This window comes from Phyllostomus discolor, chromosome 2, assembly GCF_004126475.2.
Source record: "Phyllostomus discolor isolate MPI-MPIP mPhyDis1 chromosome 2, mPhyDis1.pri.v3, whole genome shotgun sequence".
Lineage (NCBI taxonomy): Eukaryota > Metazoa > Chordata > Mammalia > Chiroptera > Phyllostomidae > Phyllostomus > Phyllostomus discolor.
Genome location: NC_040904.2, coordinates 1705001 through 1718947, shown reverse-complemented (window position 1 = coordinate 1718947; position 13947 = coordinate 1705001). Strand labels below are relative to the sequence as shown.

At 57.5% G+C, this 13947-nt stretch overlaps 1 protein-coding gene across 1 annotated transcript in view; it reads left to right on the top strand.

Moving 5' to 3' along the window:
- Positions 1–9171: 9171 nt before the first annotated feature.
- PAXBP1 (PAX3 and PAX7 binding protein 1) overlaps positions 9172–13947 on the top strand; it is a 29889-nt gene continuing 25113 nt past the window's right edge. Inside the window, exons 1-2 of the mRNA XM_028503924.2 lie at positions 9172–9669; positions 10969–11097. Coding sequence (XP_028359725.1) covers positions 9309–9669; positions 10969–11097 — 490 coding nt within the window. The 5' untranslated portion in view covers positions 9172–9308. The remainder of the gene's footprint in view (positions 9670–10968; positions 11098–13947) is intronic.

Sequence of the window (13947 nt, the reverse complement as noted above, 5' to 3'; positions counted from 1 at the left end):
CAAATCAGGTGACAGTCCGTAGCCTTCGCGCTGGGAAAGGAGCAGAGGCTGGCGATCACGGTGATGAGTTCCTTGCCTTTCCCAGAGGCCAGGAAAGTGCGAATGGACCGATAAATAGATTAATGGGGTGGGGGGCATGTTCGGGTTGGAAGTTAAGGTTTGCCATTAACTCACAGTTCCGCTGGCGTTCACGCCTCATTAACTGGTCGCCCTTGGACAGCTGGATCCCATAAGGAAGGGTCCCTGGAGTCCCAGAAAGTCAGATGCGGAGGCGGGGGAGGGAGCAGGCGGGTTTGGGGGGCTGACAGGGGCTCAGCACCAGCAACTGGGTGTCTGGGGACCAGCACAGGGAAGTCGCCTGCACCCTCCCCTGGGACAGGAGCCCCAGGCCTCCTCCCCGCAGCCCCGCTCCTGCCCGTTGCTGGCGGGCCACCTCGCTGTCGGCAGACGTGGAGGGGAGTTTTGTGCGTCAGGTGAGCCAGTGGGGGGGGGGGGGGGTTGGCCACTGCCCCGCTGGGGGCACCCCGAAAAGATCGCCCCTGGTCCTGAGCGCCCGCCTGCCTTCCCTAGAGCTGCAGCGATGATGCGGGACAGCGGCCCGAGGGGCCCGTTCCCACACGCAGCACCCGTCTAGTGGTGGGCAGCGCCCGTCTAGTGGTGGGCAGCGCCGGTCTAGGGGTGGGCAGCGCCGGTCTAGGGGTGGGCAGCGCCCGTCTAGTGGTGGGCAGCGCCGGTCTAGTGGTGGGCAGCGCCCGTCTAGTGGTGGGCAGCACCGGTCTAGGGGTGGCGGCGGAGCTGCACGCTCTCTTCCAGGCGTGTCCCCAGGAGCCGGCCGACACGGGACCACGAGCACGCTGGCCCTGCCGGCACCGGCGCGGCTGCAGCTCCCGGGCTCGGCCCCTGCGGGCGCTCAGCCCCTGGGCGTCCTCACACTCGGCCGCCGGGTGGGTGCGGGGCCCGCGGACCAGCTCGCTGATCGTCGCCCGGGAGGGCAGCGTTCGGAAGCGCAGCTGCCCCACAGACGCCCGGGACTGTGACTGCAGCCCGGCCAGCCTGCTGTGCAGCTGCTGGCCACTCTGCCCTCGGCCGAGGGGCCGGCCAGCGACAGCAGCTGTCCAACTGACCGTCTGGCTCAGTGGGTCCCCCTCCACCGCCCCCCCGGGCCTCCTGCTGAACTCCTCGCCCGTCCGGGACCCGAGGCTGTCTCTCTGCAGCGGGGACGCTCTCCCCACGGACTGCCCGGCCGCCTGTGGCCTGAAGGGCCTTCGCATCAGCGTGGAGGCCAGGCACCGCCCGTGCCGGAGCAGACACCAGGGCTCGCTCCTCCGCAGCGAGCCCCGGGGAGGCCCGCCGTGCCGGGGGCATGTCCATCGTGGTCTCGGAAACAGCCCGTTACAACAGGGCGTCGTCCTTGGAGTCGTACGGCGTCCAGAGCGTGGCCAGCATCGCCAACGACGCCCCCTGCTTTTCTGACTTTAAAACCTTCCCCATTCTGAGCAACAAAAGCTACATCGTCATGTTCATTTACTGACCTTGTCACTGTGGCCGACCACCGGGAGCCTTGGCCCACGGGGGGTGATTTGAAGACGGGACCTGGGAATGAGGTCGTGGGTGCCCCTCCCTGAACCCCCTCCCAGAGGAGCCACGCAGGCCAGTGGCCGGCTCCCTGCCCAACCGTGGCCCCCGCTTCGAAAACAGAAATAAAAGGAAACCAAAGCCCAGCTTGGCTCCATCCAGACACCCGTCCCGAGGGCCAGCGAGAGGCGGGGTCCCTGCTGCCCCTGCGGGCTGTGGGGTCCAGAGAGACAGAAGTGGAGCGAGCGGTGCCCACTGGGGGCTCGGTGGAGCTTGGTGCAGGGTCGGGGGGGGGCACAACCCCCAGGAACGGGGTCTCCCTTGGGAACACGGCCTTCATTGCCTCCTGCCGCCTTTTGTGGCAGGTCTGGAGCGTTCCCCTAAGCAGAGTCCAGAGGTTTTGGGACTTCAGGCCCCACAAAACTACGAGGTTCTCGAAGTCTCCAATTTTCCAAACACCTTGCTCAGAGCAGGTGCACTGAGAAAAGGGAGTTTTGTGAGCATGGTTGGGGGCGGTGCCTGGGTGAGGTGGGAACGTAGGGCGGGCCGAGGCACCGGAGTGGGAGGAGGGGACCAGGTGAACTCTGGGGACACGGGGCCAGTCGCACGTGTTCCCGTGGGTGTTCCTGGGCCCCGGGGCGTCCCCCTCGTCCAGCCCTTCTCTTGCGTTTCCTTCTGTTTCCTTGCCTCCTCCTGCTGCCGACCCCATGGGCACCTCCCGTCCCTCCGCTCACTGTCCCTGCCGCTCTCTGCAGCCCTCCCCCCCTGACCCCGCCTCCCTCTCCCCTGCCCCAGAACCAGAGAACCGGAGCTTAGGTGAGCACCCTTGGAACCTCATTTATCCACATGGCAGTGGGGGCAGGGGATCCTGGGAGTCTCACTGTCATGGACCATGTCACCCCTTGGCTGAAGTGCTCGTCTGATCGATAGATAATGAGAGGGTCTGGGGGACCCAGCCTGCTCGGAAGTCCCCGCGTGGGAAGGCAGGACATGTCCTAGCACACAGCTAGCGACGGGTGGTTTTAGGCGTGTGGGCGAGAGGGACTGAGGCGACGTTTGAAGTCTGTTTTAGTTTTGACTTTAGAGAGAGAGGAAGGCAGGGAGGAAGAGAGGGCAAGAAATATCAACGTGAGAGAGAAACTTCGATCTGTTGCCTCTCGCATGCGCCCTGATCAGGGACCAAACCTGCGACCCAGGCATGTGCCCTGGGCCGGGATCGAACCAGCGACCTTGTGGTTCCTGGGACGATGCCCCACCCACTGAGCCATGCCGGCCTGGGGCCGAGGCCATATTTTAAAAATGAAACTGACTCATCCTTGTACGAAGAAACGCTTTGCTCCCAGAGGCCCGACTTACCCTTAGAACATAAAGAACCTGTGACAGTTATGGTAAAAGGTCTAGACTCAGAGTGCAAGGAAATTAAACAGCATTGCCTCCAGGCACCGTGAGCGGAAGAAACCGTTTCGTGAGGAGATGGGAGGGTGTCTGGGGGTCCATGCCTTTCGCTCCATCCACCGCGGTGTAACCGAAAGACACCCAGATGCCTACATCCGCCTCATCGGTGGGGGCTGGCCACCGGGCTAATTAGCACGAGTCCACAATGTCCATGTTTAAATTAGGTCACAGCAAAAACCAAAGCGTGAATTTTAATAGAAAACGTAATGACCTCATTACCGAGAGGGAGGATTCAAATCTCTCTCTCTCTCTCACACACACACACACACACACACAAAACCAAGAAGGAAACAGCAAAGGCAGGCAAGAAGGACCTAACTTGAAAGGCGAGTGATCAACCTATTTGTTGTCATTAGTTACTGAAAGGGTGAGACACTGGGTTTTAATGGATTTTTGCTGAGGAAGTATAACATTAAACGATGTTGGAAGTTCTGAACAACTGAAGGTGCATCTCTTCCACCTGGTGGCTTTTCATGGTTTCCGAGTCCTTTCACATGGGACTGAAATTCTTGTGAGAAGTCACTGGGGTCAGGGGGCTTCAGTTAATAAAAAGGGGAGTTACTGTGGTTAGAAATCAGCTCTCTGGGCTGAACACCTGGTCCAGGTGGCCCTGACAGGGCGGGGGGGGCACGAGGAGCGAGAAACCCCACGAGGCGTCCACGGGGGCAGGGGTGGTGCCTGGTGCTCGGCCGTGGGTTGGGGTGGGGGGGGACACCAGGGAGCGTCGGGTGGCGGCAGCCACAGGATCGCAGCTCTGGCTGGGCATCCCCACGGGAGAAGACAGTGGGGACCGATCCGATTCTCCGAGAGAATGAGGAATTCGGGTGTTTACATGGAACCTCACCATTTGTACACGTGGGTGCGCTGTTCTGCCGTCTTATTCATTTGCTTCTTGCTCTTAGTGACTCTGTGTAGGTCAAACCGACTAGGTCAGAGGTCACCTCTGAGCAGTGAGTGGTGCATTCATTGGTAAAAGTTTAACCAGCGGCTCTCCAGAGAAAAAAGTCACACACACACTCACACGTTTGTATACATTTCACTGATATAAAGGATGTCTGGCATACCGTTTACACATGATGATAAAATGTACAGCACTCTTCATTATACACCGCACGTACACAGTTAGTTCTCACAGTGCTCCAGCGGATCTTTGCCAAACTTGGGATCCGGAGCCAGCCTGGGTGAACCTGACGAGCTCATTTCCGGCAGGACCGCGGGCTGGCGTTTCCATTTCCGTGAGGAGCCAGAGGACTCAAACAGCAGAGGCGGGTGTGGGAGCGCCACCTGCCACCTGTTAGTCAGTGACGTCGGCAACTTCGTTGCTAAGTCAAAGACTAGTTTTCCTTGTCTTGCTCCTCCCAAGCCCCTGGCCCTTGGCCCAGCCTTGCACGCTTCAGGTTCTGCAGCAGAACAGAACCGTAGAGAAATGATTGCAATGGTTGTGTCTTCAGTTTGCCCACGATGCGTCATACCTGGATGCATTTAATCGAATTCCCGATGCATAAAAACATGCATTCCACACCGTGGCTGCCCAAGGCTGTTCTCACAGGGGCCCCAGCCTGGGACGCGGTGACCCAGCCCCAGCGTGGGTGACTGCTCACGAGTCAGGGTCGGACTGGCTCTGCGCTGCCCAGGCACCCGGCCTGCCTGCTGGGAGCCTTCCCTGCACTTGCTTGTGGCTCCTGCTCCCCCTGCCAGGCCGGCCCGCTGGGGAGCCCACCCCCAGGTGTGGCCGGCGCAGCATGAACTGTGTGTGAGCGGGACTTGAACTTTTTCCTCCCTGATCCACTGGGCATAGGGAATTCTTCAAGGGGCCGTGGGTGGGGTTCGAGGGACAGGTGGAGGGAGAGCGGCCGCAAGAGGAAGCTGGGACAAAGCAGCCGAGACGGCCGGTGCCCTCGGACCTGCAACCGCCCAGCCCCGTCCGTTCTGCCCCCGCTCGCTCGCTCGCGGGGGGGCTCTTCCGCACACCCCGCTTTGTGTCTCAGCAGGTGGAATAACTTCAGTTCATCTGGGGCGGCCGAGGTCACGCAGGCACTTGGGGTCTGTCCCACGGTTAGGCATTCAGTCTCCTTCAGGGCTTGGCGCGAGCCAGGGGCCATTTCTCAAAAGAAAACTCTTATTTGCCACTTGACTGAATTCAATCTTCGGCTTAATTGCATTCACCTTCAGATTGCCACCCGATCCCTCTGGTCACGGACCTAAGACCATTCTTCGGAGAGTCTCTGAAGCTCCAGGGGCGCCTGTGGCTGACACCTAACACCCAGCAGTGAAAGGAGAGCCCAGGGGGGAACAATGGGGCACTCGGACACACGGGGACCCCTTGGAAGAGATCCCGAAGGGGCTGGCAGGGTCAGAAGGAGGGAGTGACGGGAGCCCGGGTGTTTGGTGGGGGGGGGGGGGTTCTGGTAAATAACCAGCTCCCCAGGAAAGACAGATCCGATGGACGGCGTTCGCCCATCTCCCTGGTGTCCATGCTCCTACCGCCGCCAGCTGCAAGTTACCGTGCGGCATCACCGGACCTGAAGCTGAGAAGCACGTCATGAGCCGCAGGAGGCCCGAGTGAGCCGGTCTCCCCATTCCAAGGAGGGGCCAGCGTCTCAGGCTGGGTCGCGGTCGGAGGAGAGGGACGAGTGTCCCCGGGTCTGCAAGGGCCCGGCCCGACCAGGAGCACAGGGGAAGCTGCAGCGAACGGAGTCGCTCCCCCGTGAAGCTCAGTTTCACCTTCAGTTAATCAGAGCCGCCTTCAGCAAGGCGAGGCTTAGGATTTTTAACTAAATTTATTGGTTTTTTTTCTCAGAATGGAATTGCATTATAGTTTTAGAAAGAAAAGCAAAATTCCTAGATCAGGGATTCCTAGACTATCAGAGTCCGCCTGCCAAATAAAAATTTTAGCTGAAATAAAAAATTGGGGAAGACTTAACAGCTTTCACTACTTCCTAGTTTGCTAAGTCAGGGTGTGAACACAGACACGCACACTGCCATCGTTATTTTGTGCAGGAGAGAGCCTTTGGTGTCTTCGCGCGGGAAGAGAAAGACAGTCTCAGAGCACAGGACACTTCCTCCCCGAGCGAGGGCATCCGGCCACTCCGCCCGGACACACGTCCTGACCATCTCCCTGGGCGGCCAACTGGGGAGAGCCCCCATGGGTGCGCAGACCTGCGTCTGGTGACCGCTGTTCCCGACTGCGGAGGCCAGCACCGAACCAGCAAACAGGCAAAACTGACTTGCCTATTTTGTGTGAACTTATGGGTCAATTATTCCATGTCAAGTCCCAATTTGGTGAAAAAAAAAACCCAAATCATAATTACTGCTTAGAAAGGTGACTTTTAAAAACAAACTAAACTTATTGACTCAGATAACATGGGCAATGTTCAGTGCTGTACGGGTGGTCCTCGTCTCCCCAGGGTGCCAGAGACGCTCCAGTATTAAGTGGTGGTGACACACTGTGTTCAGTGACCAGATCAGCCCGTTTAATACTCACAGCGCAGAGGATTTTATAAAATAATTAAATTCTGCTAATACACTGCTGACAGGCAGTTACAGCAGCTACTCAGTTTCAGGAGATCAATTTCCACCAGGTCTGTAACCCCCAGAAGGGCCTCTGATTCGCCTGGGCAGCGAGGTCACTTCTACATGTTTAACTTTACCCTTTAATTACCGCATAGGCAGACGGTCAAAGTTACAAATGCATCTGTGGTCCTTTCGTATCGCAGCTCACTTTAAAATGCAAGCGCGCTCCCCTCCAGCTGTAGTTCCCAGGGGAGATCTTTGTGCAGCGTTAGGTTGGGATGTTCACGTAGTCCGCTCCGGGCTGTGCCAGGGTGGCCTCTGCTGCAGTCACGCCACCCACTGCTCAGGTCTCTTGGCCCAGGGATCCGGAGGCTGACTGGGCACAATTGGGATCTTTTGTGATGGGAACTGGAGTTCAATTTCACTGACGAGACGTCGTTGGAGTCAGAACTTAAATCAACGCTGAACTGCCGGAACATGAGAACTCAGGGAAACCGGACTGGAATGGGAGCCGGTTGCTACTAACTCTTCCTGTGACCTGGAAGGGAATGCTGGAGGGCACGTGTAGCCCCGAGCAGCGATTTTCCACCTTTTCCATCTCACGGTGCACACAGTTACTAAAATTCCTCGGCACACCAAAATACGTGTGTGTATTTTTTTTGCCCCCCAAAATGTATTGTATTTGTGTGTATTTTTTTCTGACCAAAAAACAGGTATCATTTTGATTCACTCGCACCAGACAGCTGTTGTTGTGTTGGCTGTTGTCATTTTATTTGATGGTCTAAGGGAAGAACAGTTAGTGCCCTTGACCTAAAGAGTCAGATGTTGCACTTTTAAAGAATTCTTGCCGTGGCTGGTGTGGCTCGGTGGATCGAGCACCGGCCTGCGAACCAACCAACAGGTCACCAGTTCGATTCCCAGTCAGGGCACATGCCTGGGTTCCCGGCCAGGTTCCTGGATGGAGGCCTGTGAGAGGTAACTGACCGATGTGTCTCTCTCCCTCTTTTTCCATCTCTCCTTCCCATTTATTTAAAAAAATTAATATAAATAAAATCTAAAGATTTTATTTATTTATTTTGAGAGAGGGAAGGGAGGGAGAGAGAAACATCAATGTGCAGTTGCTGGGGGCCGTGGCCTGCAATCCAGGCATGTGCCCTGACTGGGAATCGAACCTGCGACACTTTGGTTCGTAGCCCGAGCTCAATCCACTGAGCTACGCCAGCCAGGGCATATAAATAAAATCTTAAACAAGAAACAATTCTTGTGGCACACCTACAATCGCTGGCCCACGTCATCTTGCTGATCTCCACAAGTGAGTCCTGGTGGGCAGATCTCAAATCCAACCAAAGAAAACCAGTGAGAAGAGGCAGATGTGTATGACGTAGAAATTCTCAGTGGGCTTCGGATGGTCCGCTTCCACTTGGGGCTTAAATCTGCAGTGACGTTTTGACAGCATGGCACAGGTGAACAGGCACTTTCATATTTGCAGGCAGCAGCACCAACTGGCACAGCTTTTATAAAGAGCAATTGACACCCACTTGGATCTAGCAATTCCAATTCTAGTTCACCCTACAGATGGGACCATTTTTTGAAGCTTTTATTGTAGCATTGATTTATGATACCAAGACTGGAAATAAACTATTAATCATTACAGGGCAGCTTACATAAATGATGGTACGTTCCCACAATGGATCACTCTGTAGCTGGTAAGGCAGATGACACTTTTTTTTTTTCCAGACAAAACGTGCACTGTGTATACGCTGTGTGAAAAAGTCAACTCATAAAAATACACACACCTGCTTTTAGGTTGGTAGAGTATATGTGGAAGATCATGAGAAACTCTTAACATTGCAATGGACCGGACGGCTTCTAGAGCCGGTGGGCTTGTTTCAGTGTCTGGCTGCCCTCTGCACAGGTAAAGGACCCACGTTTAGTGACACAGCAGGGAAGCCTGGGAGGTCAACCTCAAGGGCCAGTCCTGCTCCGGCCTCACCAGTCAGGACTGTCACCTCTGTAAGTCCACGCAAGTACAAAAGGTGACATAACCACCCCCACCTGAAGTCGATTTCCCTTTCGTTTCTGAAAGTGGCCGGTTCAAGAACTGCTGGTAAACCTGACGTTCTTTCGGCCAGTAACACAGTTTGCTTTCCTTGTAATGCAAATCAGGGAGCTACACTATCAGGCCAGGGAGCATGTATCACAGATGAAATTCAATGGTTGTGAACGCGCTCTGTCGCTATGGTTAGTGATGACATATTGGTAACTGATGATCACCATTTCACTGCCGCTGCACTGTCCCCGGCACAACCCACCACGTGCCCTCGCCTTGCCGGGCTCCTCCGGCGGCTCCTCCCCGGGCCCGCCCCTTCCTCCAGCCGCCCCGGAGCTCAACCCGAGGTCTCCTTGCCGGACTGCTGCGCACAGGAGCGGAGGACGCACTGCAGCACCGTGGACGGAGCTCGCTCTGTCCTCCCGTCTCTATGATCCTCTTTGTGACCCGTCGAACAGCACCGGTCCCCGAGTTCTCTGCCGATAGTCCTCCGAGCCGACAGGGGACAGTGCAGGGAGCCGGCGTTCTCGCGAGAGGCGCGGAGTTCGTTCGCGTAGTGGGAGCGCGAGCGCCTGCGCGCCGGGTGGTGCGCGGTACCGCGAGGGAAGACAGCTCCGGGCTGGGGCTGGGAGCGCGCGCGTGCGCCGTCGCGAGCTCGGCAGTGCCGGGGCCGCCGTGGGGGAGCGAGGGTGAGACCGCCGTGCGGGCCGCGGGGATGTTCCGAAAGGCCCGGCGAGTGAACGTGCGCAAGCGGAATGACTCGGAGGAGGAGGAGCGCGAGCGCGATGAAGAGCAGGAGCCGCCGCCGTTGCTGCCACCCCCGGGCACTGGCGAAGAGCCGGGCCCCGGCGGCGGCGGCGGCGGCGGCGGAGGCGACAGGGCCCCCGGGGGGGAGGGGCTGCTGGGCCCGGGACCGCCGCCGCCGTCTGCGCTGACCCCGGGCCCCGGGCCCGAGGCCGGGGGCTGCTTCCCGGGCGGCGCTGAGCCGGGCAACGGGCTGAAGCCGCGCAAGAAGCCGCGCGAGAACAAAGAGGTGCCCCGGGCCAGCCTACTGAGCTTCCAGGACGAGGAAGAAGGTAACTGCCGTGCGGGGGCCCCGCACCCCGGCACCCCCGCCCAACCCACCCCTCCCCCGGGGCCCCGCACCCGGGACGGAGCCCGTTCCCGCCGGCCCTTTGCACATCCTCCCGCCTCTGGCCTTGTGCTGCGGCCCGGGACGCGTTCCCGCGCCGCCGCCAGCCTGCCCTCTACGACGCCTCCTCGCCCCCGGCCGCCTGAGCGTCTTCCACTCCGAGGGCCCGAGCTCGATCAGCGGAGCTCTTCCGGGGGAAATCCGGTGCCCCTGGCCTGCCTCTTCCCCCGCGGTGTGTTTCAGGGACCACTTGAGTGCGGCCGCTGGGCTGGTCGGGGCTCGTTCCCCGAGCGTTCTGCGGTCACCACGTCTCTGGGGTGCTCCTTCCCGGCACCCTTGGCTCGGAGGCCGGGGCTGCAGACAGCCGGAGTTCTGGGTCTGGGAACAGAAGCCCGGAGTAGGCGCTCTGGTTCCAGGTGACCTTGGACCAGACCCTTGGGATCGCCGAGCCTTGGTTTCCCCGAGGCTGCAGTGCGGGTAGACGTCTGATCATAAATGAGACTTAAACATTAATAGTTTGTGTTTACATAGCCCTTTAAGTCAATGTTATAAGAAGTTAAGATTTTTGGAAACTTCACTTGCATCCTGATGGAAGGTGCGTTTGCGTCTTCCAGCGAGGCAGGCCGTGTGTCTTTGGCCTTAGTGTCCGTTCTTATTTTGTTTAAGAAGAGGGCAGAGTTTTGTTTTTGCAAGCACTAGCTGGTAGTGTTTGTGTTTGACTTTAAAGTTTTCGAATTGGACAGAGGGTGATAGACACCTCATCAGCACTTCTTTGGAAAGTGTTTTGTCCTCGGCTTAGTCTTCAAAGAACCGAATGTCGCGTGGCCACAGCCTCAGAGTCACTCGCGACAGTCCTGCTAAACAGCACCTTTTGATTTTGGATATTTTGTTTCAGATACTGTAATGGTTTGGTGATTAAGTGCTTTCTCGGGGATTATTTTTTTCCCCTGCTGAAATGGGTGGGTTAAGGAAGACAGTAGGACATTGGACAGTTTTCTGCAGTTTGCTGTTTTAGGCCTTTTTAAGGATCGCAGTTTCGTGTTATTCTAGATAAGTTTATGCAGTTGACTTTAGGTTCTGAGTGCCTATGACATTTGAAATAACTTCAGATTATATAATCACTGGGGGCGTACGAGTACATATTTGAAAGAATTTGAAAATCACGTAAGAGCATGCAAAAGCTAGAAGGGGAGAGTGTGTCTGGAGGTGGATGCTACAGACTTCGTTTAATTTCTCTTTTAAGAAAATGAAGAAGTTTTCAAAGTGAAGAAATCAAGTTACAGCAAAAAGATAGTGAAATTACTTAAGAAAGAATATAAAGAAGACCTTGAAAAATCGAAAATTAAGACAGAACTCAACTCGTCGGCCGACAGTAAGTACCAACGTAAGACTGTTCTTTCGAAATGTCAAACGAGGTTCTTCCTCGTGCTGCTGGAACGGGTGTGCTGTGGGTGTTGGGGACTCCTCCCGCGCACGCCCCTGTCGTGGGCAGGGGTCCACACTGAGTGGCCACGCGGCTCTGCCATTTCCCACTGTTGCAGCGTAAACACATTTTCTAACCAGACAAAATCGTGGCCCAGAATGTTTCCGTTGCAGTGACCTGTCCTCTCCCAAGACTGCTGTGGAGTGGAAGGTCCCCCCTCAGTCCTGAGACACGCGTTTATTCTTCTGGGAGGGAGCGCTGTGCAAATTTCTGAGTGTATGTTTAGTAGAGACAGGTTTTCTGTGTCTTGATGGTATTTCTGCAGTGGGTTTAATTCTTGGAGAACTTTTAGGCGTGCCTGAGTGTCCTCTGCCCCCCTCCGTGCCCCCCCCCAGTGCCCCGCACACTGAAGGCTCCTCAGTGGGAGGCCCCGCCTGCCCTGTACACGTGTCTCGTGTTCGCGCCCGGCCGCAGTTCAGCCTTTGAGCAGTTGTTTGTCTGTAGGAAAGGGGATCCGTTGGGGAGGGTATCAGAGATCCAAGTGACCGAGGCCCTTTTGCAAAAAAGCAAGTGCCCCTGACCAGCCAGCACAGACGATTCGCAGAGGGAGCCGTGGTTTCGGGTGGAAAGGTGTGCTGTTGACGGATTGTGGCGGGCGCTGAGTGTGCCGGGGTTGCCGGGGTTGCTGTGTGCGCCGCTTTGCCAGGACGGGGACGTGACAAATGCCTCTGGAGCCGCCTCCTGGCAGGAGCCTGCAGCGTGGGCCCGTGAGGCTCCAGGGTCAGCTTTGACCCAGGACCGGCGGGTCCAGACGTCTTTTCCTGTCTCTCCGGGGAACTGGGGATGAGTTAAAAACGTTTGCCGTGGGTGCAGGAGACGAAATGGGGAGAAAGGGCTCTTTGAGAAGCACCCCAGCGGGAGAGTTGGCAGGCTCGATGTATGCCTCGGCTCTTGGATTTGAAAGAAACAGTCGAATCTGTGCTTTTGCGCCCGGTGCCTGAGCGGATAATTATGTATTTCACACAGAAGTAGGGGAGGCAGGTGGGAGCAGGAGTATATTTAGGGGCGTCACTTGTCTTGGAGTCGAGGAAGCTGCTTCCTTTCCCCCAAGTCTCCTGAGATCACCCGCACGCTGCCGTGGTGCGAGGAAGGCAGGAGCGGTGAGACCCGAGAGGAGTGGCTCAGGCAGCCGTCGCGTGTGGCGTCTTCTGTCTCTCCGCCGTCGCGGCAGGCTCACCCGAGGACTCGGTGCACGGCCTCCCCCGGGGTGGGCGCTGGCGTGGACTGTCCTCGTGTCCCCGGCGCCGCAGGGCTCCTCTGCTGGTCCGCTCGCCCTTTGGGCCCTCCCAGCCCGCCCTGTCCTCCTTAGGTGGGCCGGGATGCCTTGCCGTGGAAACAGAGGGACTACCCACCTGGAAGCCTCTCTTTGTGTTATTTTTAAAATAATGAGGTCACTTTTTTCCTTAAGATTTTATTTATCTTTGGACAGAGGGGAAGGGGGAGAGAGAAAGAGAGGGAAACGTCGATGGGATAGAAGTCGGTTGCCTCTCGTTCGTACCCCGGGGACTGAACCTGCAGCCCAGGCTTGTGCCCTGCCCGGGAATTGAACCGGCGACCTTTCACTCTGTGGGACGCTGCTTACCCAGCTGCGCCACACCCATCAGAACCGGCGCTCACTTTTAAACCGGGTTTCGGTGCAGCAGCCAGTGAGCAGCTGGAGAGGAAGGTGGGGGTTCAGTGCTCGTTGGGGTGATGCGAGGCCTTGCTGAAGAGATACAGGAGGCTGGGGAAGGAAAGACAGGATGGTCTCACGGTGATGGTGGTCAGTTGCAGGACGTGTGCCAGGCCGGTCGCGGAAAGGAAGGGCTGAGGCAGGACCGCTGGCCAGTCGCTGTGGGGGTTTGCTGGGAGGGCACCTGGCAGGGGACGGTGCACCGGCTACCCTCCAGAGGGAGGGCCGCTGGGCTGTGGTGCTCGACAGTCCTGTGTAGAGCAAGCAGCATGGCCACAGCCAGCTGCTTGTTGGTACACTGGGTCGGGAAGAGGGGGCGCACGGGTCGGTGAGGAAGTGAGGCGGGAGGCAGTGGGGCCATCTGCTTCCCGGGAGGTTTGACAGAGGGTGCGGCGGAAGGAATCGACTGAGACTGGGGATGGGAACACTGTGCCTGTTTGCAGACCGAGGGAGACGGAGAGCCTGGTCAAGTTCAAGGCAGCGGGAGTGTGTGTGAACAAGTCTCCTGGAGTGGCACGGGTGGGGGAGGGGAGTGCGGGGAGAGCCGTTACTTAGCATCTCTTCGTGCAAGGACCTCGTCAGAAACACAGTGCCCGGCCCCTCCCACAAATTCCGCTGTCACCGCGTGGGGCCAGTGCTGGCCCCACACGTACCTGCGACCTGGAGGAAACGGAGGCCTGTGGCACCTGCAGAGAGCCTTCTCGGTGGGGCGGTCAGTCTGGGCAGCCTTCCTCGGTTCCGCTTCGTCTGTTGAAAGCCATTGACGTGATGCGGGGTGAGAGCAGAAGGAAACGGGGAGTATTCTGATTCCTGACCGTATACACGTACACCTCATAAAGTGAGTTTCAAAGTCTTGTAACCTCAGAACGCACTTCAGAGCGAAGTCTGTGGCTGGCGAGGTAGGATGGGGACGGGGAGAAATTACAGAGCCTGAGATAGAATGATCTAACAGATCGAAAGTTGGAAACTTGGAGTCCTGGCTGGTGTGGCCCAGTGGACTGAGTGCTGCTGACCTGCGGACCAAAAGATGGCTGGTTCGATTCCCGGTCAGGGCACATGCCTGGGCT